Source organism: Pipistrellus hanaki, assembly GCF_964339955.1.
Source record: "Pipistrellus hanaki genome assembly, chromosome: 6".
NCBI lineage: Eukaryota > Metazoa > Chordata > Mammalia > Chiroptera > Vespertilionidae > Pipistrellus > Pipistrellus hanaki.
In genome coordinates, this window is record NC_140508.1 from 32,564,818 (window position 1) to 32,585,185 (window position 20,368).

At 48.8% G+C, this 20,368-nt stretch overlaps 1 protein-coding gene across 1 annotated transcript in view; it reads left to right on the top strand.

Moving 5' to 3' along the window:
• Positions 1 to 20,368, top strand: part of LOC311624522 (immunoglobulin gamma-1 heavy chain-like) — a 76,134-nt gene extending 55,766 nt beyond the window's left edge. Inside the window, exons 5-10 of the mRNA XM_084887880.1 lie at positions 4,388 to 4,744; positions 11,553 to 11,906; positions 15,345 to 15,665; positions 16,314 to 16,631; positions 19,053 to 19,162; positions 20,175 to 20,368. Of these exons, the coding sequence (XP_084744006.1) occupies positions 4,388 to 4,744; positions 11,553 to 11,906; positions 15,345 to 15,665; positions 16,314 to 16,631; positions 19,053 to 19,159 (1,457 nt within the window). The 3' untranslated portion in view covers positions 19,160 to 19,162; positions 20,175 to 20,368. The remainder of the gene's footprint in view (positions 1 to 4,387; positions 4,745 to 11,552; positions 11,907 to 15,344; positions 15,666 to 16,313; positions 16,632 to 19,052; positions 19,163 to 20,174) is intronic.

Consider the following 20,368-nt stretch of genomic DNA (forward strand, 5'->3'; position numbering starts at 1 on the left):
TGTGGTACTTCTTGATTTCTGATGCTTAGGATTTATTTTCCTCACAGCGTTTGGTGTGGATATAAGTTGCATTTTTCTGAGATAAACCCCTGGGTGTATAAATGTGGTCATACTGTATAATAGATGTTCTTTCCGGAAAGATGTGAGGAAACTAGATCCCTTGTTGCAAGATGGCACATACCACTTCTGAGGTCCACACCACACTGTGTGTTAGGGGAGATTATTTCCTGTTCCATCAGTAAATGGTCAGAATAGAGAGTCATTCAGGAAAGGACCTGTTTCCATCTCAACACTGACCAGGCTCTGGTGAGCCCTCTTCCTTCCTCCAATGAGTAGCTCTTGCTGAGGCTGAGGGAGATGAGGCCATAAGTCAACAACATTCTAAGGTCCTGGGCTGGGAAGATTGGCACACAGCCCACACCACACACCCTTCTTGTCCTGGGCCCCCAAGTGGGGCCTCACCATGAAAACCTCAGATGGGCTGAGGGGCCAGTAGAAAGCAGAGGTTCCAGGCAGTGGGGTCAGGAGGTATTAGTACCTGGGGGCATGTCCACATCCCTCTGTAAACTTAGATGAGTAACTGCTCACCCTGTGGTTGTTTTCCTGACTGTGACTATTTCACAATCTACAAGCAGGAACTCTTTAGAATGTAGAGGCTGGTTACCGTGTCACAGCCTTGTCACGCTTCCCTGGAGCTTCCTCTTCTATCACACAGCCGTGGCCTCACTCCTCTCACAGAGATAGTCCGGGTTCTCCGGGCACACACTTGGACACAGCACGCCACTCAGGCCTCCAGGATGCCCTTCCCTGCCTCCTGGCCCTGCCCTCCTCCCTGCCTGCTGCTGACTCTCCTGCTGGGCCTCCCAGGTGAGCACTCCTTGGGGTAAAATATTCCCTCCCTGCCCTTGGACTTTTTGCCTCTGAAATGTCAGGGCCTCCAGAGAAACATGGGTGAGTCACCCAGGGCTGAACAGAAGGCCAAGGACAGGCTTCATCTAAGCGCATGAAGTCAGAAATCTGAGTGGTTTCTCTGTGGGACCATCACCTGCACCTGTTACCAGAGGCAGCAAAAGAGATGATGCTTTGAGTCTTAGGTGATGCCAAGGAGGTAATTTACATATATATTAAAAAATATAATTGATATTTTACAGAGAGGAAGAGAGAGGGATAGAGAGTTAGAAACATCAATCAACTGCCTCTTGCTCACAACCCTACTGGGGATGTGCCCGCAACCAAAGTACATGCACTTGACCGGAATCGAACCCAGGACCTTTCAGTCGTAGGCTGACACTCTATCCACTGAGCCAAACCGGTTTGGCCGAGGAGTAATTCTTAAAATGCCTTTGAAGCCAAGAACCTAACAGGGAGGATAGTCTTTGAAAGACCAGTAGGAGAGTTTGACATATTTCACCAAAGTCAAAAGGCAGAGTCACCCTATAAACTAATCAATATTCGCCTTCCTTGGAAAGCATCCAAGTCAGATAGAAATACATGAGTCTCTATATTATCCAACAGACTTGCAAATAAGGGGCCTCACATTTGTAATATGCAATGCATACTTATAAAATTCTCTTGTCTGTCCTTTAAGCCACTCACATATGACTCTCTAAGATATTTACTGACCTCCCATCGTTAAGGAAAAAAACAGAGGGGTAGGGGGAATCCAGAAAGATCTGTGTGGCCCGGATAGGACAAGAGAGCCCTGCATGACAGGCCATCTCCCTGGCAAGGACACAGAGCAAGCGGGATTTCTATGAAAAATTCCTCCTTTTCCCTGTAAATTACTTAACATGGAGTCCCCTGAAGCCAACTGCAGCTTGAGATGCTACCAGAAATACTCCTGGGCCTCGGTGCAAGATCACCACACTCAGTGCCCATGACCGTCCCAGGAAGCAGAGAGCGTGTGCACACGTGTGTCTCCTTGTGATCATCTATGACCTTGGAGTGTGGGAATGGTGGAGGGGTAGGGGAGGACCAAGCACCAGGGAAGATCAGAGGCAGAGAAAGTAAGGTCCTTTCTCGCTCGGTGCCATAAGGGTTCACCCTGGCTGCAGGCTCTTCCCCTGCGGGAAATGCACTCCTCCCTGACAAATCTGAGATGTGAGAGGAGAAGCAGCCTGTCCTGACTCTTAACGGCATCTCGGGAAGATGTGAAGCTGACAGCTTCAGCTCTCCTGTTGCAGCAGCAGCTCTCCTGACCATGACACAGGCCTGAAGCAAAAATAAAAAACGAGGCTGAGGCCAGACCCTGTCCTTAAGGACACCTCTGAGCTGGGTGCTGGGGGACCATTAATGCCCTTGGTTACTCACCTCGGCTGTTTGCTCACTTACCTCTGGCCCAAGCATCCTAACTGATATTAGCCTCGCAGCGGAGCACTTTAGAGCCGGTGAAAGTTTTGCCATGAGATTGTTTATTAACACTGGATGTGCAGCTCAGAGAAAAGAATTAGAGAATAGCATGTTCCCATTTTATTAAATAGTGGATTCATTTTCCAAGGAAAACGTTTTAGAAATAGGTATCTCTGATGTAGTTGTGTCTGGAAGGCAACAACTTAAATGTTTCCTTATGGCATCCTTTCATTTTCCATTTGTCTCTACAACAAGTATGTACAGGCCTGCCTCAGAGTTATTGCAGGCTCAATGCCAGAATTCTGTGATAAAGTGAGTCATCACCTTTTTGCTGGTGGAGGGTCTTTTAAAAATTTATCTTTATTGTTGAAATTATTACAGATGTCCCCTTTGTGTGTGTGTGTTTTACCCCATTGACCCCCTTCACCGGTGCCTGCCCCTCCCAGACCCTCATCACTCTATTGCCTGTGTCCATGGTTATGCAAAATGCAAACAGGTTCCCTGGTGAATCATTCCCCTCCCATCTTCCCTCACCCCCTCCTTCTCTGCTGGAGGGTTTACTTTCCTTCCATTTGCAAAACCCCCAACACCTGTGCAAAAAGAAATAAAGTGAAGCTCAATAAAGCAAAGTGAAAGAAAATGAGCTACGCCTTTATCTGCTAGATTCGCCACCCTGTTCCATTTCTCTGTCACTTCAGAGTGATTTTGGGGAGGAAGAAATGTAAACATGTATTCCACTAAGCTTTCTTGAACTGGAAGTATGCTTTTTTATCAGGAAAGTTGTGTTTTTCTTTTTCAAGTTTGTTTATGAAATGTAATTGGATAGTAATAAGCATTGATTTTTTAGTGCACACAGAATATTACAAAGATTTTTCATTTATTTCCCTTTTTTATTTATGATGACTATGTAGCATTTCCTGTCAGAACATCTTCTGTGTAAAAAACAAAACAAAAACAAAAACAAAAACAAAAACAAAAACAAAAAAAAAAAAAAAACAGTCCCAAAATGAAGGGTGATCAAAGGGTGATCAGGGCTCAGGAACAGCAGGTGATGCTAAGTCCTGTGGGGAAGGACAGGACCTGCCTCTGGGGGTGTAGGGTCATCTGGAGGTGAAGCATCCTGATGTCTGGATGCAGCGGGTTTCCTAGGAGCTACTGCCCAGATGGTGCTCATCAGTTTGACTCTCCTCACACACCCATTCTTTCCTCCTTCTCCATCCAGAAATAAATGTGTTTCTTTATAAACCTGGACATCTGCAGGTTTAATGGGGACATATCACATTCAAGCCATTCAGATTCACTCCCTAATTCAGCACCTGTGGCTTCTCTGAAGCTTTCTTTCAGTGCCCGAGGCCCATAGAACACAGGCAGCCGAGTCCATTCATCCTTAAAGCTTCTGATTGCTTCCCATACTTTGTTGGTAAACTTTCTTTCATACTCAGAAGACATTCTGAAGTTGAGCCATGACATGGTTCAATTCCAACTGTAGCTAAGGTTCAGCAGCAAGAACCACGAGAGACGTTAAAGATGAAACTGGGTAAGGATTCAATGAGTTTTTTGCAAGCACTGGTTTCCTTTTGCAGTTCTCTGCAAATGAATATTATTCAAGGGATGTTCTATTTCTCTGCACCAACTTCCTCATCATCAGATGACCAGCCATGGCTTCCTTGGTGTTTCTCAAAGAGACAAAGTCCTTCCGTGGGCAGGTGGTACCTCTAGGAACAATTCTGCTCTACTGGGCAGTCACGAGTTGCAAGAAAAAGCCCAACACAGCCCCCTCCATTGCTAGCACCAAGCAAAACCACTTGATGGGGGGGAAACTTAAACCCACTCTTCGTTACCTCTCTATGCCTCAGTTTCCTCACTTGTTATAGGCTCTCTCATTACAGGCTCATTGTGAAAGTTAAATGTATTACACATTCAATGTCCTGGGCTCAAGCGTGTGCACTCAGTCGATGAAAGCTATAGTTGATAAACACTGACCGAGCCCACAGGCTCCCATATGCTGAGTAAATAACTGCTCTGTGCTTCCCTCCAGGAGGGGCAGGTGAGGAGCTGCAGCTGATCCAGCCCCAAAACTCAGTGTCTGTCACAGCTGGAGGAACAGCCACTCTCAGCTGCACAGTGACCTCCTTTTCTCCTGTGGGATCCATCCTGTGGTTCAGAGGGACAGGGCCAGACCGGAAGTTGATCTACAGTTTCAAAGGAGGCCACTTCCCTCGAGTAACAAGTATTGCAGATGCCACAATGAAAGATAACTTGGACTTTTCCATCCGCCTCAGTAACATCACCCCAGCAGACACAGGGACCTACTACTGTGTGAAGTTCCGGAAAGTAGGCGTTGATGCCGACATGGAGTTCAAGTCTGGAGCCGGCACTCAGCTCATCCTGAGTGGTGAGTACAGGGGGATCCTTTCTCCCTCGTGTGTGACAACAAGTCTGACTTCACCGTCTGCAGACTAGGGAAGCTGAGGCCTGGAGATGTCAAGCTATTTGCTAAGGCCCCACGGCTGGTCAGTGGTGGGAAAAGTGAAGCACCCACTTGTCTGGCTGCCCAGCCCTGGCCTTTCAATCCTGTCTGCCCCTTGGTTGCAGAGATGAGGGAACTGAAGGTCTGGGTGACTTGCCCATCACGAGGCCAGACCTCACCCACCTCCAGAGAGTGCTCCCTCAATGGAGCAGAGGCTCTTCTTTAGTGACACCCACTGGGCACCTGCTGTGAGCCAGGCTCTGTGCTGGGTGCTGAGACAGCTACAGAACAAAGCAGGCAACAGCTCTTCCCCTCAAAGCTGCGTTCTCTCCCTCCAGTGGGAGGAACTCATTAGGGCAGGGAGTAGAGAAGGTCCCTCACCCATGGAAGAGGCTCCCCATGGGAAATACTCAGGAGTCGCCCCATTGGGGCAACATGGTTCTCAATGAGGGTGTTTTACCAGAGGCTCAGGATCCTGAATCCTGGACAGTTACCACGCAGGGACCTTTAGACCCTCCAGCCTGACTCCTCAAGTACAGAGGGGCTCCTGAGGTCAATAAATTTTCCCAAGGTCACATGGCCAGAGACTGAGATTGTTCCAGAACGCCATCTGATTTCACTGTTCTTTTCATGCTTCAAATGCTCTTTGCATCAAAGCCTGGTGAATGCAAGCTCTGAACAAAGCTGGTTACAGCACAACACTGAACAGGGAGCCAGCAGCTCTTCATTCACTGGTACCCAAAGCTTCGCTTGCCCCTCACACTTAGACATTGTGGCCCAGGTGATTGGGAACCTCCCCATACCTTTGGCCACCTTGCCCCAAATAGAACATCCACATCAGCACCTAGAGCTGCCCCTCCTTCACCAGCTGCCTCCCCTCCAGCCTGTGGAGACAGCATCCTTCATTCACTGTCTCCTGTTGATGGGTGTGAGTTGTTCCCAGCCTTAGGCTATTCACACAATGAATCCTATAAGGATACCCTTATCTATGTGTCACTCTAGTTTAGAGGGAGGCACTCATGGAAGTGGCATTGCTAGGTCACAGGGTGTGTGCATTTTAATTTGTGTGGGGATTGCCAAGTTTCCCTCTTGACATCGTGGCAACAGGGTCCCCCCACAGTTTCTGGACACAGGCAGGAAAGGTGGCTTCATCCCGAATCTTCAGGTATTACCACACTTCCCAATGGTGTGTCCCTTGCCTACGCATCACAGGTGTCAGTGGCTCCATCGCCACTCAGATCTGCTGCCTCCTGGAGAGAGCTCTGCCCCTTCCCTGAGCTTCTTGCCCAGGTGACACCTGCCTGAGAATGCAGGTGGGAGAGGTCAGGGCCTCTGCTCCCTGCAACACCCCACTGAGCTTGTCAACGTGTAGAGGACGCTCCAACCCTTTTGTGTTTTTGTTTTTAAGTTCTGTTTTGTTGGTTTTTAAATTGTATGGTTTTATTGATTTCAGAGAAGAAGGGAGAGGGGTATAGGGACAGAAACATCCATGATGAGAATCATTGATCAGCGGCCTGCTGCACGCCCCCTACTGGAGATGTAGCCCACATCCCAGGCATCTGTCTGACCAGGAATTCACAGTGATCTCTTGGTTCATGTGTTGACGCTCAACCATCGTGCCACAATGGCCAGACTCCAGTGCTTTTCTTAGAATCATGTAGTTATGTTCTTCAGCAAAAAAACAAAAACACATTTTTTTTAAAAGTTCCTCTGTGGGAGGCAGGTCTAGCTTTCCAACTGAGATGAGACAGATCCTCAAATGTCCCATGACATGGCCTGAAACTATCCCTATAGAACATGGCTCTGCCTTTCCCTTCTTTGAGGAATATCCCTCATTCAGAAGCCGCAGGTGCTGCCTGGCACAGTGGCCTGGATGGAGCAGAGAGGGGTCGCTGTACATGTAGTTGAATATTATTCATCCAAAGAGGGAAGGAAATGCTGCCATTTGCAACAACAAAATGGAATTTGAGGCCATTATGCAATGTGATAATTCAGGCAGAGGAAGAATTACTGTATGATTTCAGTTATTGGTGGAAACTGGGGGTTAGGGGGAAACTCATAGACACAAAAAAAAGATTGGTGGTTGAGAGAGACTGTGAGTTTGATGGAAGAATAGGTCAACGTAGTCCAATGAACAAGCTTCTCATTATAAGATAACTATGTTTTGAGGATATTATATCCAACATGGTGACTACGGTTAGCAATACTGGGTTGTACATTTGAAAGTTGCTAAAAGGGAAAATCCTCAAAGTAGGATTTATTTTGCTCACAGCATTTGGTGTGAACATAAGTTGCACTTTTCTGAGACAAATGCCTGTGTGTATAAATGTGGTCATATAATACACGTGCTTTCCGGAAACATGTAAGGAAATTATGTCCTTTGTTGTAAGGTGGCACAAACCACTTCTAAGGACCACACTACAATGTGTGTTTGGGTGGAGTTTTGCCAGTTCCATCAGTAAGCGGTTGGAATAGAGAGTCATGCAGGAGAGGACCTGGATCCATCTGAACACTGACCAGGCTCTGGTGAGCCCTCTTCCTTCCTCCAATGAGTAGCTCTTGATGAGGCTGAGGGAGATGAGGCCATAAGCCAGCAACATCCTAGGGTCCTGGCCTGGGAAGTTTGGCACACAGCCCACACCGCCCACCCTTCTTGTCCTGGGTGCCCAAATGGGGCCTCACCATGAAAACCTCAGATGGGCTGAGGGGCCAGTGGAGAGCAGAGGCCCCAGGCAGTGGGGCTGGAAAAGGAGCACTACTCCCTGGAGGCATGTCCACATCCCTCTGAAAACTAAAATGAGTAACTGCTCACCCTGTGGTTGCTGGCCTGACTGTGATTATTTCACAATCAGAAACTATTTAGAATTTACAGGCTGGCTACTGTGTCACACCGTTGTCACCCCTTCCCAGGCGCTTCCTCTTATATCACATAGCTGGAGCCTCACTCCTCTCACAGAGAGAGTTCGGGTTCCTGAGCACACACTTGGACACAGCAGGCCAATCAGGCCTCCCAGATGCCTCTACTTGCCTCCCGGCCCTGCCCTCCTCCCTGCCTGATGTTGACTCTCCTGCTGGGCCTCCCAGGTGAGCACTCCTTGGGGTAGAATATTCCCTCCCTGCCCCTGGGCTTCTTTCCCCCCTGAAATTTCAGGGCCTCCAGAGAAACATGGGTGTGTCACCCAGGGCTGCACAGAAGGCCAAGGTCAGGGCTTCATTTGAGCGCATGAAGTCAGGGATCTGAGTGGTTTCTCTGTGGGACCATCGCCTGCACTGTTACCAGAGGCAGCAAAACAGGTGATGCTTCAAGTCTTAGGTGATTCCAAGGAGGTAATTCTTAAAATGCCTTTGAACCTAGCAGGGAAGATAGTCTTTGAAAGACTAGTAGGAGAGTTTGAAATATTTCACCAAAGTCAGAAAGCAGAGTCACCCTGTAAACTAACCAATATTCACCTCCCCTGGAAATCCTCCATGGCAGATAGAAATATATGAGTCTCTACACTATCCAACAGAATTACAAATAAGGCACCTCACAAATTTTAATTTGCAATGCATACTTATAGAATAGAATTCTTTTGTCTGTCCTTTAAGCCACTCACATCTGACTCTATAAAATGTTAACTGAACTCCCATTTTTTAGTGAAAAAAAAAACAGGGGTAGGGTGAATCCAGAAAGATCTGTTTGGCCCGGATAGGACAAGAGAGCCCTGCATGACGACAGGACAACGGCCACTGACAGCCCCTCCTTAACAAGCACACAGAGCAAGCAGGATTTCTGTGAAATATTCCTCCTTTTCCCTGTAAATTGCTAAACATGGGGTCCCCTGAAGCCAACAGCTGCTAGGTACATCTCCGGAAAAATACTCGCAGATCAGGGGCGAGAGATCACAGATCACCACACTGTCCTGGGAGGCAGAGAGCATGTGTGTCTTGCCATGACCCGCTGTGACAGCACTGGCTCCCCAGCCCTGCAGGTGTCCCAGCACCAAGGCACTGCTTGGGTTGCTGAAGATCAGCAGGGGCTCTCCCTGGAGAAAGGACCTGGTGAGCCACCCCAAGGAGAGAAAGGAAGGATCTTCCCCTGGGCTGGGCAGTGATTGGCCCTGGCTGCGGGAAATGCACTCCTCCCTGACAAATCTGAGATGTGAGAGGAGAAGCAGCCTGTCCAACTCTTAGCTGCATTTGGGGAAGATGTGAAGCTGACAGCTACAGCAGCAGCTCTCCTGACCATGAGACAGGCCTGAAGGAAGTATACAAAAAAATAAAAAATGAGGCTGAGGCCAGACCCTGTCCTTAAGGACACCTCTGAGCTGGGTGCTGGGGGACCATTAATGCCTTGGTTACTCACCTCAGCTGTTTGCACACTTACCTCTGGCCCAAGCATCCTAACTGATATCAGCCACGCAGCAGAGCACTTTAGAGCCAGTGAACATTATGCCACAAGATTATTTATTAACACCAGATGTGCAGCTCAGAAAAAAAGAATTACAGAATAGCATGTTTCCATTTGATTAAAGAGTAGATTCATTTTCCAAGGGAAATGTTTTAGAAATAGGTAACTCTGATGTTGCTGTGTCTGGAAGACAACTTAAATGTGTCCTTATGGCATCCTTTCATTTTCCCTTTGTCTCTACAACAAGCATGTACAAGCCTGATTCAGAGATATTGTGGGCTCAGTTCCAAACTTCTGTGATAAAATGAGCCATAATTTTTTTGCTGGTGGAGGGACATTTTAAAATTTTATCTTTATTGTTGAAAGCATTACAGATGTCCCCTTTGTGTGTGTGTGCTTTTCCCCATTGACCCCTTCACCCGTACCCACCCCTCCCAGGCCCTCACCACTCTATTGCCTGTGTCCATGGTTGTTCACAATGCAAACAGGTTCCTTGGTGAATCATTCCCCTCCCATCTTACCTCACCCCCTCCTTCTCTGGTGGAGGGTCTTCTTTCCTTCCATTTGTAAAACCCCCAACACCTGTGAAAGTGCAAATAAAGTGAAGTGCGATAAAGTAAAATGAAACAAAACGAGCTACGCCTGTATCAGCTAAGACTCCACCACTCTGTTCCGTTTCTCTGTCACTTCAGAGTGATTCCAGGGAGGAGGAAATGTAAGCATGTATTCTACTAAGTTTTCTTGAACTATCAGTATAGCTTTTTTACTGGGAAAAGTTGTGTTTTCCTTTTTCAAGTTGTTTTATGAAATGAAATTGAAAATTGAATAGTAATAGGCATTTATTTTTTAGAGAGCACAGAATATTACAAACAGTTTAATTTCCCTTTCTTACTTGTATCATATAATGACTTTTTAGCATTTCCCATCAGAACGTCTTCTGTGAAGAAAAACAGCCCCAAAATGAAGGATGATCAGGGCTCAGGAACAGCAGGTGATGCTAAGTCCTGTGGGGAAGGACAGGACCTGCCTCTGGGGGTGTAGGGTCATCTGGAGGTGAAGCATCCTGATGTCTGGATGCAACAGGTCTCCTAGGAGCTACTGCCCAGATGGTGCTCATCTGCTTGGCTCTCCTCACACACCCATTCTTTCCTCCTTCTCCATCCAGAAATAAATGTGTTTCTTTATAAACCTGGACATCTGCAGGTTTAATGGGAACATACCCCATTCAAGCCATTGAGATTCACTCCCTAATTTAGCACCTGTGGCTTCTCTGAGCTTTCTTTCAGTGCCAGAGGACCATAGAACATAGGCAGCCAAGTCCATTCGTCCTTAAAGCTTCTGATTGCTTTGGGGTTTTGTTGGAAACTTTTCATTCCTACTAAGGAAGCATTCTGAAGCTGAGCCATGACCTGCTTCAATTCCAACTTGTAGCTCAGGTTCAGTAGCAAGTACCACCCAGTCCCTTTAACGAGAGACGTTAAAGAGGAATCTGGGTAAGGATTCAGTGAGTCTTTTGCAAGCACTGGTTTCCTTTTGCAGTTCTCTGCAAATGAATGTTATTCCAAGGGATGTTCTATTTCTCTGCACCAACTTCCTCATCATCAGACGACCAGCCAAGGTTGCCAGAGACAAACTGGCTGATGCTCTCATCTCCTCAGGCCGGATGGACTGTACCTCCAGGAGCCAATCCGCTCAGCTGGGCACCCACATGTTGCAGGCAAAAGCCCAGCACAGCCCCTCCATTATTGACACCAAGCAGAAGAGGTTGATGGGGGTTGGGGGGGAAATTAAACCCAATCTCTGTTACCTCTTTGTGCCTCAGTTTCCTCATTTGTTATAGGCTCTCACATTACAGGTTGGTTGTGAGGGTTACTGATAGATTAAATAGAGAAGGTAGCTGGAGAACGGGATGACAGGACACACACAAGCTTTATTGGAGGGGAGAGTACCCCTGTCAGCTGCTTCCACAGAGAGAGGCAGAACAGAGTGAGCACTGGGGTACAAACACCTTTAAGGTTAGGGGATGGGGCTTAGGGCACTCAGCACACACTGATTGGTTATTTGGGACCTAGGGACTTAGGAATCTTGGGCTTAGGGTATTTGGCAGGTGCTGATTGGTGGTTCAGAGCTCAGGAATGTCTGGCCACAGGTGGGGTTTACATCCGTCCATCAACTGGAGGAAGGGGGGAATCTATCAGTTACATGTATGACACATGCAATGTGTTGGACTCAAGGCCCACTCAGAGTGTGCCCTCGGTCCATGAAAGCTGTTGTTGATAAACACTGACGGAGCCCACAGGGTCCCATATGCTGACTAAATAACTGCTCTGTGCTTCCCTCCAGGAGGGACAGGTGAGAAGCTGCAGGTGATTCAGCCTCAGAAGCCAGTGTCCGTCGCAGCAGGAGAGACGGCCACTCTGAGCTGCACCGTGACCTCCCTGCTCCCCGTGGGGCCCATGATGTGGTTCAGAGGGACAGGGCCTGGCCGGGAGTTAATCTATGATTTCAGAGGAGGCCAATTCCCCCGAGTAACAAGTGCTGCAGACTTCACGAGGAGAAACAACACGGACTTTTCCATCCGCATCAGTAACATCACCCCAGCAGACACAGGGACCTACTACTGCGTGAAGTTCCGGAGAGGAGCCGATGGTGACAAGGAGTTCAAGTCAGGAGCAGGCACTCAGCTCAGCGTAAGTGGTGAGTACAGGGGGATCCTTTGTGCCTCATGTGTGACAACAAGTCAGTAAGAATGACTTCCATCTTTGAGCAGCAACTAGGAGCCAGGTGGGGAGGTGGGTGCTTATAGACATGGTCTGATTCCTGGTCTGACTTCACACACACACCACCACCACCACCACCACCACCACCACCAACACCACCCCCACCCCGGCATCCACCCCCAGGTCTAAAGACCATGGAAGCTGAGTCCTAGAGATGTCATGCTATTTGCTCAGCCACCGCGGCTGCGCAGTGGTGGGAAAAGTCTGGAACCCCCACTTGTCTGGTTCCCCAGCCCTGGCCTTTCAATCCTGTCAGCCCCTTGGTGGCTGAGAAACTGATGGTCTGAGTAACTTGCCCATCACAAGGCCAGACCTCACCCACCTCCAGAGAGTGCTCCCCTTAGTGTGGCCTAGGCTCCTCCTTAGTGATACCCACTGGGCACCTGCTGTGAGCCAGGCTCTGCTCTGGGTGCTTAGGCAGCTGCAGAACAAAGCAGGCAATGGCTCTTCCCCTTGAAGCTTTGTTCTCTCCCTGCAGTGGAAGGAACTCACTAGGGCAGGGAGTAGAGAAGGTGCTGCTTTCTCTCACCCTCAGAAACATCCCAGGAGAAGAAAATCCTGAGAGGCCCAGACTCCTGTTCACTCTGACAGCCCCGCTGGGAGGAGATGCCCAGAAGGGGGCAATCACCGTGGGTCTGCCAGGGAAACCCCCTTTATTCCAGAATCCCATGAAGGTTGTCAGCAGAGTTGGGTAACCTCAGAATGTCCCTCACTCCTGGGAGAGACTCCCCATGTGGGAGACTTAGGGGTCGCTCCATTGAGGCAACACTGTCCTCATTGAGGGTGTTTTACCAGAGGCCCAGGATCCTAATCTTGGACTGTGAGCACGCAGGGACCTTTGACCCTCCAGCCTGACTCCCCAAGTACAAAGGGGACCTTGAAGTCAAAAAGTGAAGGGGACTCTGTCCAAAGTCACATGGCCAGTGAGTGAGAGGTTTTTCTAGAATCCCATCTGATTTTAGCAGCTTCTTCCTGCTTCAAAGCCAGATGCTCTTCCCATCAAAGCCTGGTGAATGCAAGCACAGAATAAAGCTCATTCCAGCACACCACTGAACAGGGAGCCAGCACCTCTTATGTTCACTGGTACCGAAACCTTCACATTCCCCTCACACTCAGACTTTGTTGCCCAGTTATTGGGAACCTTCCCAAAACTCCAGCCAAATCCCCACAAACCGAGCATCCACATCAGCACCTAGAGCTGCCCCTACTTCACCAGCTGCCTCCCCTCCAGCCTGTGGAGACAGCATCCTTCAAACACTGTTTCCTGTTGATGGGTGTGAGTTGTTCCCAGCCTTGGGCTATTCACATAATGATTCAGGATACCCCTGTCCATACTTTAGGGGAAGGTGCCCACAGGAAGTGCTATTGCTAGGTCACAAGGTGTTTGTATTTTAATTTTGAGGGGTATCACCAAGTTTCCATCCTAGACATGGTGAAAACAGGGTCCCCCCCACAGTTTCTGGACACAGGCAGGGAAGGTGGCTTTATCCCGAATCTTCAGGTATTACCACACTTCCCAATGGTGTGTCCCTTGCCTACGCATCACAGGTGTCAGTGGCTCCATCGCCACTCAGATCTGCTGCCTCCTGGAGAGAGCTCCGCCCCTTCCCTGAGCTACTTGCCCAGGTGACACCTGTCTGAGAATGCAGGAGGGAGAGGTCAGGGCCCCTGCTCCCGGCAACACCCCACTGAGCTTGTCAAAGTGTAGAGAACGCTCCAACCCTGTTTGTTGTTTGTTTGTTTGTTTGTTTGTTTGTTTGTTTGTTTGTTTTTAAGTTCTATTTTGTTGGTTTTTAAATAATATGTTTTTATTGATTTCAGAGAAGAAGGGAGTGAGGTTGAGACAAAAACATCCATGATGAGAGAGAATTATTCATCAGTTGCCTCCTGCACGCCCCCTACTGGAGATGGAGCCCATATCCCAGGCATGTACACTGACCCTGAATCACATCTCCTGATTCATGTGTTGATGCTCAACTACTTAGGCACACTGGCCAGGCTCCTATCCATTTCTTAGAATCATGTATTTTATGTTTTTCAACAAAAACACACTTTTTAAAAAGTCCTGTGGAGGAGGCAGGTCAAGCTTTTCAACTGAGATGAGACAGATCCTCAAATGTCCCATGACATGGCCTGAAACTATTCCTGCAGGACATGGCTCTGCCTTTCCCTTCTTTATGGGGTTTTCCTCACTGAGCAGCTGCAGGAGCAGCCACAGGAGCTGCCTGGCCCAGTGGCCTGGATGGAGCAGAGAGGGGGCGCTGAGCCCCAGCATCGTCGTGGGCAGCATCCTGTCTCTGCAGACTGAGGAGGAGGAGGGGCATTTCCTAGAGGGCCCTGTACCCAGTGAGCAGGAGTTCATATTCTATACTCACTGTCAGGAGCCCCTTTCCCCATTTATTGCCTGATACCCCTCAGGAGCCCCTTTCCCCGCCCCTGAGCCTGGGCACTGGAGGGCACTCTTCCCTGCAGCAGGTGGAATTCAGGGTCAGGCTCCTGAGGGTGGGCACTTGCTCTGCTGGTGGACATGAACATCTGGGAGGCCACAGGGAATACCTCTAGGGCACAGTAGTGGCCAAAGGAACAGTTCCTTCATTCTCTCAGTGTTAGTTTTCTCATCTCTAAAATGGCAATATTCATGGACCCCTTTAAGGAGAGTGGGAAGGATTTGAGGAGCTCTGTCTGAATCACCCAGCACAGAGGTGCAGCCCCAAACCAAGGTGTTACGTCAGTGTCATGACCCAGTAAACTTGGCTGGGCCTCAGCTCCTCACCTGCAGAAATTGAGCAGAATAACATAATAAACCCACTGATTAATCAAATATTGATGATAAAATCCAATCTGCCTTTATAGAATGTCTTAGGTGAGCCTGTTGAAAGGACAGACCCTCACTGAGCCACGGCACTGTAAATCCCACAGCTGTGTGCTCTGGCAAGTCTCTATTTCCCCCAAGTCCTCTGTTTCTCCACTTGATGAGGATAATAATCATGGCTCCCATTCACCTGACAGTAAGGACTGGAAGCCAGTTATGAACAGCCAGGGCACAAAAATGAGACTGACCAGGAACTCTGTCCCTGGGCCCAGACTGAGGGGAAAAAGTTGGACTTTGAACAAAGGCCTGGAATTGCTTGTCAGCCCTGCCCCTCACTCAGAGTTCATCTTTGGAGAAAAGAGTTTTCTCCTTTGTAGGATGAGGACTGTGACATGCTCTCCCAGCATGAATATAGGATAAAAAATAGTGAATGACAAAAGCAAAGAAAAAAACAGTATAGGAGAAGGTTTGACAGTGCCACATGTTTGTCGGTAGTGGTGAGAGTCACAATCATGCTCATGATTCATGATGTTCCTTTTACAGCCAAACCCTCTCCCCCTGTGGTATCGGGCCCCACGGGCAGGTCGCCGCCAGGACAGACGGTGAGCTTCACCTGCAAGTCCCACGGCTTCTCCCCGAGAAACATCATCCTGAAGTGGTTCAAGGATGGGAACGAGCTGCCAGCCTCCCAGACCACCGTGGACCCAGAGGGAGACAGCCCTTCCTACAGCATCTCCAGCACCACCAGGGTGCTGCTGGCCCCGGGGGATGTTCGCTCCCAGGTCATCTGCCAGGTGGCCCACGACACCCTAAAGCGGGACCCTCCTCTTCGCGGGACTGCCAACCTCTCTGAGGCCATCCGAGGTAGATGCCCTCACACCCAGCCCAAGCCCACACCTGGCCCCTGGCCACTTTTCTCAAGCCTACTTCTCCCCCTGCACTGTGCTCCAAGCTTGGCATTGCCTGGAATCTAATTACCGACAATCCTTCCCATTATCATTCACCTGGATTTGCCCATCACTCACCCCGGTCTACTATCAGCTGGCAGGTGAAAAATCTATAACATGAAAGAGAAGAAAAAATCAACAATATGCCAACCCATGCTTCATAGTTTTATCTACTTTACCAATAGCAACTCCAGTTACTGAGCGCCTACTATAAGCCCCAAGCTTTTATGTGCTCGGTAATTTCATTTATTTTGCTGAAGTTAGTATGTTCTGACTGCATGCCAGGGGCTGTGGTGGTTGATTTCAATCATAGGGCCCTAATAGCAGCTGCCAGTAAGATGAAAACCTCAAAACAAGACAAAAAGCAGGACACCGTCTCTACCCCTCCCCAGAGACAAGGGGTGGGGCTCCGGTGTGGAGGTGGAGGTGTTCAGTGGTTTCATTCACATTAAGAATCTCTGTGTCTGAGCCCTGTCCTCTGCTTGGTGGGTAAGCTAAGTTCTGGAGCCCCCTCCGTGATGATCTCTGTCCCATGAGATCAGAGCTGTGCCCTGTGCTGTTGCAGTGCCGCCCACCTTGGAGGTTACCCAGCACACAGTGTCAGAGACCCAGATGAATGCCATCGCCTGCCTGGTGAGGAACTTCTACCCCCAGCGCCTGCAGCTGACCTGGCTGGAGAACGGAAACGTGTCCCAAACAGAAACGGCCTCGACCCTCGTAGAGAACCAGGACGGGACCTTCAGCTGGAGGAGCTGGCTCCTGGTTAACCCGTCTGCCCACAGGGAGGATGCGAAGCTCACCTGCCAGGTGGAGCACGATGGGCAGCTGGCGATCACCGAATTCGTCACCCTGATGGCCTCTGCTCACCAGGACAAAGACAAAGGTAAAATCCAGAGAAAAGCTGCCACTCCTACTGTTTGAGCTCTGTTTAAATTTTATCTTTTATTTTAATGTTAGAAGTACTAATTCATGCTTATTATAGGACTAGAGGACCGATGCACAAAATCCGTGCATGGGTCGGGTCCCTAGGCCTGGCCAGCAATCAGGACCAATTTGTGGGGTGACCAGCAAGGCGATTGGAGGACACCTGCTGGACCCACCTTGGCTGGCCTAGGGCCTGCAGGCTGGTGGCAGCTCCTATGTTGAGCACTTGCCCCTGGTGGTCAATGCCCATCATAGCAACTGGTCGTTCCACCTTTCAGTTGATTTTCATAGGACCCGATGCACAAAATTCATGCACTGTGCAGATGGGGTGTCCCTCAGCCCAGCATTCACCCTCTCCAATCTGGGACCACTTGGGGGATGTCCAACTGCCAGTCCAATATCTCTTTCACAATCTGGGACTGCTGGCTCCCAACAGTTCACCTGCCTGCCAGACTGATCACCCCCAAACCACTCCCCTGCCAGCCTGATTGACCTCTAACTGCTCCCCTGCTGGCCTGATCGCCCCCAAATGCCCTACCCTGCCAACCTGGTCACCCCTAACTGCCTTCCCCTGAAGGACTAGTCACCCCAAATGCCCTCCCCTGCCAAGCTGGTCACACCTAACTGCCCTCCCATATTGGCCTGGTCACCCCTAACTGCACCCTGTGCAGGCCTGGACCCCCCCACCCCAACTGCCCTCCCCTACCAGCTTAGTCACCCCCAACTGCCCTCCCCTGCAGGCCTGGTCAATCTTAACTGCCCTCCCCTGCTGGCCTGGTTGCCCCTAATTGCAGCCTCATGCAGGCCTGTCTCCCCCCCCTCCCCAACTACCCTCCCCTACCAACTTGGTTGCCCCTAACTGCCCTCCCCTGGTCACCCCTAACCGCATCCCCATGCAGGCCTACTTCCCCCTACCCCCAAAATGCCCTCCACTACCAGCCTGGTCACCCCCAAATGCCCTCCCTTGCTGACCTGGTCCCTCCCAACTGTCATCCCCTGCTGGCTTGGTCACCCCTAATTGCCCTCCCTTAAAGGTCTGCTTGCCCCCAAATGTCCTCCTCTGCTGGCCTGGTCCAATGGGCTTGGTGTAAGGATGCAGGTCATCTGGTAATTCTTATGATACTAATATGTTTTACACTATCTCTAGGTTAACTGACCTCTCTCTGTCAGTTTAGCATAATCCATGTCTGTTAACAGAGCTTTGGGATTGTTGAGTGGTTTTGACATTGGAAGAATGGTTATGATTCCTCACATTCTTTGGTTCTCTTTGTCTTTTAAGACCCTAAAATTTCCCTCCCTTTTTCTTATTTCTCTTTGCCACTCAATTGTAAAATTGCAGTTTTTATTTCTTTGTTTCCTTGCTTCTTTGTTTTGCCTTCCCTACCCCAGAGTTATGTACTTTAAGTCAGGCTGTCCCTTTAGTTACATCTGTCCTTTATAAATGTTCCCCTGTCCTTGCACTATAGATGCCTATCGCCACTGTAACCACATGTTTAGTGACTTAACACAAGAAAAGTTTGTTACCTTACAGTTCTAGAGGTCAGAAGTCTACACTGGAATGGGCAGGCTGTGTCCCTTCTGGAGTCCCTAGGGGAAGTCTCTCTGAGGATGACTCCTCTGATATCTCAGATGCATACCATACAATATTTGTCATTTTGTGACTAACCTATGTCATTTAGCACAATGTCCTCAAATTCGATCCATGGCATAGTCTCTGAACAGAATTCAAAATTGGAAAATACATAAAAGAGTACAATGACTTTGTTCCCATTCATTCTTCCATCCATGCATCCATCTGTCCATCCATGCATGCCTTCACACTCTCATTCATCATGAATTTACCCATGCAGGCATCTGTTAACCACTATCTAAATCCTCCTCTGTGATTGGCCCAGGGAAGATGAAGCATCCTCAAGGAGTTCCCAGGATACCACAGTGGACTTCCCACAGGGATTGTCTGCTGTCTCTGGGAGTGTCAGTTCCAACTGCAGTGACAGTGCCTCAGTCTTCGCCGTCCTTGGACTTGGTGGCCATTGCCTGCCATGTGCAGAGATTCTACCCATAGGATGTGCATCCACCTGGCTGGAGCACGGCCATGTTTCAGGGAGCTGAGCCATGAGCCTGGAAAGCTTGCAGTTGGTGAATGTGTCCCTGCAGGGGTTGAGCAGGTGCTCACCTGTTTGGTGCAGCATGAAGCACATCCTCCCATCTGGCCAACCTCTTCCTGTCCCCAGCAGCCCCAGCCATCTACAAGTTCATTGGGGGTGCATCCTAGTCACCTCCATCCACTCCTGGGAAAAGCTGTGTTGCCTCTCTCCTGAGAGGACAAAGGTATTTAAACACACAGAGCCCCAGTTGATGTCTCTTTCTGCCCATGTAGGTCCAGGGACATCTGCTGTTATCTTTGTGACTTTCCTCCTGGGCTTCAAGGTGCTGCTTGTGATGAGTTTCACAGTCACCTACATCCACAGGTGGAGGAACCTGTAGCAGGTGAGTTGGAGGCAGCCCTAAGATTTGAGGGAGGAATGTCAGGGCCAACCTCCTGGGCTGGCAAGAGGAGTCCAGGGTGTGCCCACATGGTCACATGGTCACCACCGCCTGATTTAGCCTCACGAGAAGGTTCCAAATGATCTTTTCTCAGAAGCTTCCACCTCTTACATACTGTGTGGTGCCCTGGAGTTTCAAGGTTTTCCAATTAAATTATATGTGATCCAAGGTGGGATGGAAATCAAAGTTTCAAGACCAAAACTGCAAATAGTTCCCCATAAAATGTTATATATTTCAGTTTTCAAATGATATATCTTTGCAATGAATAAGAAAGTATTCCCCAAGTCAGCTACTAGAACCCGTCTGAGAGACTAGTGGTGAAGGTGAATGTGGGAACGGAAGAGAGTTCAGATCTCAGAAGGAGGTGTTGGGGTCTGGTGAGTAGGGGCTTCATTTCCTATCTGTGCCATGAAACCAGGCCAAACAGAGTGCCTACCACTTAGATGTGCTCAGTAAATATTTGTGGAATTAATACAGGAATGAATTGGATGGTCTTTTTGCTTCCATGAATGAATGAATGACTTTCCCTATAACTCTTCTCTGCCACGGAATATATTGACTCCTTCCCTCTCTAATGGGCTTAGGAAGGGAGAAGAAGCTGCACAAACCTGCAAATTATCCAAGGCCCCTGCCCTTCACTCTGTGAAACCCACCTCCACCAGAACATGCTCCTTCCCACACCCTCCTGATGTTGCTTATCTCTGATACTGAGACTGAGGCCGGGATGAATGGCCTTTGCTCACAGAGACTCAGGGATGTCTGGACCTTGATGCCCTGCCTCCACCCAAACCAGAACTGGGAACATAAAGAAACCAGGCTTCACCTCCCCTGATATATTTATATTTATATTTATATTTATATTTATATTTATATTTATATTTATATTTATATTTATATTTATATTTATATTTATATCTATATCTATATTTATATTTATATTTTTTTAACCTTTCAGGACAAAGCAGCAAGTCTCCTCACAGACCTCCAGGGACACAAAACCGAGCCATATCAGACTGATTATTAAAGGCACAGGCAGGTCCAAAAACAGACAAGTGAAATCCACCTATCTTCTAAAATTGATTTTGATGAATTCTTTAAACATGTTAAGCCATTTCTACTTCTTTGAAATATAATCTCTTTTAACCTTTT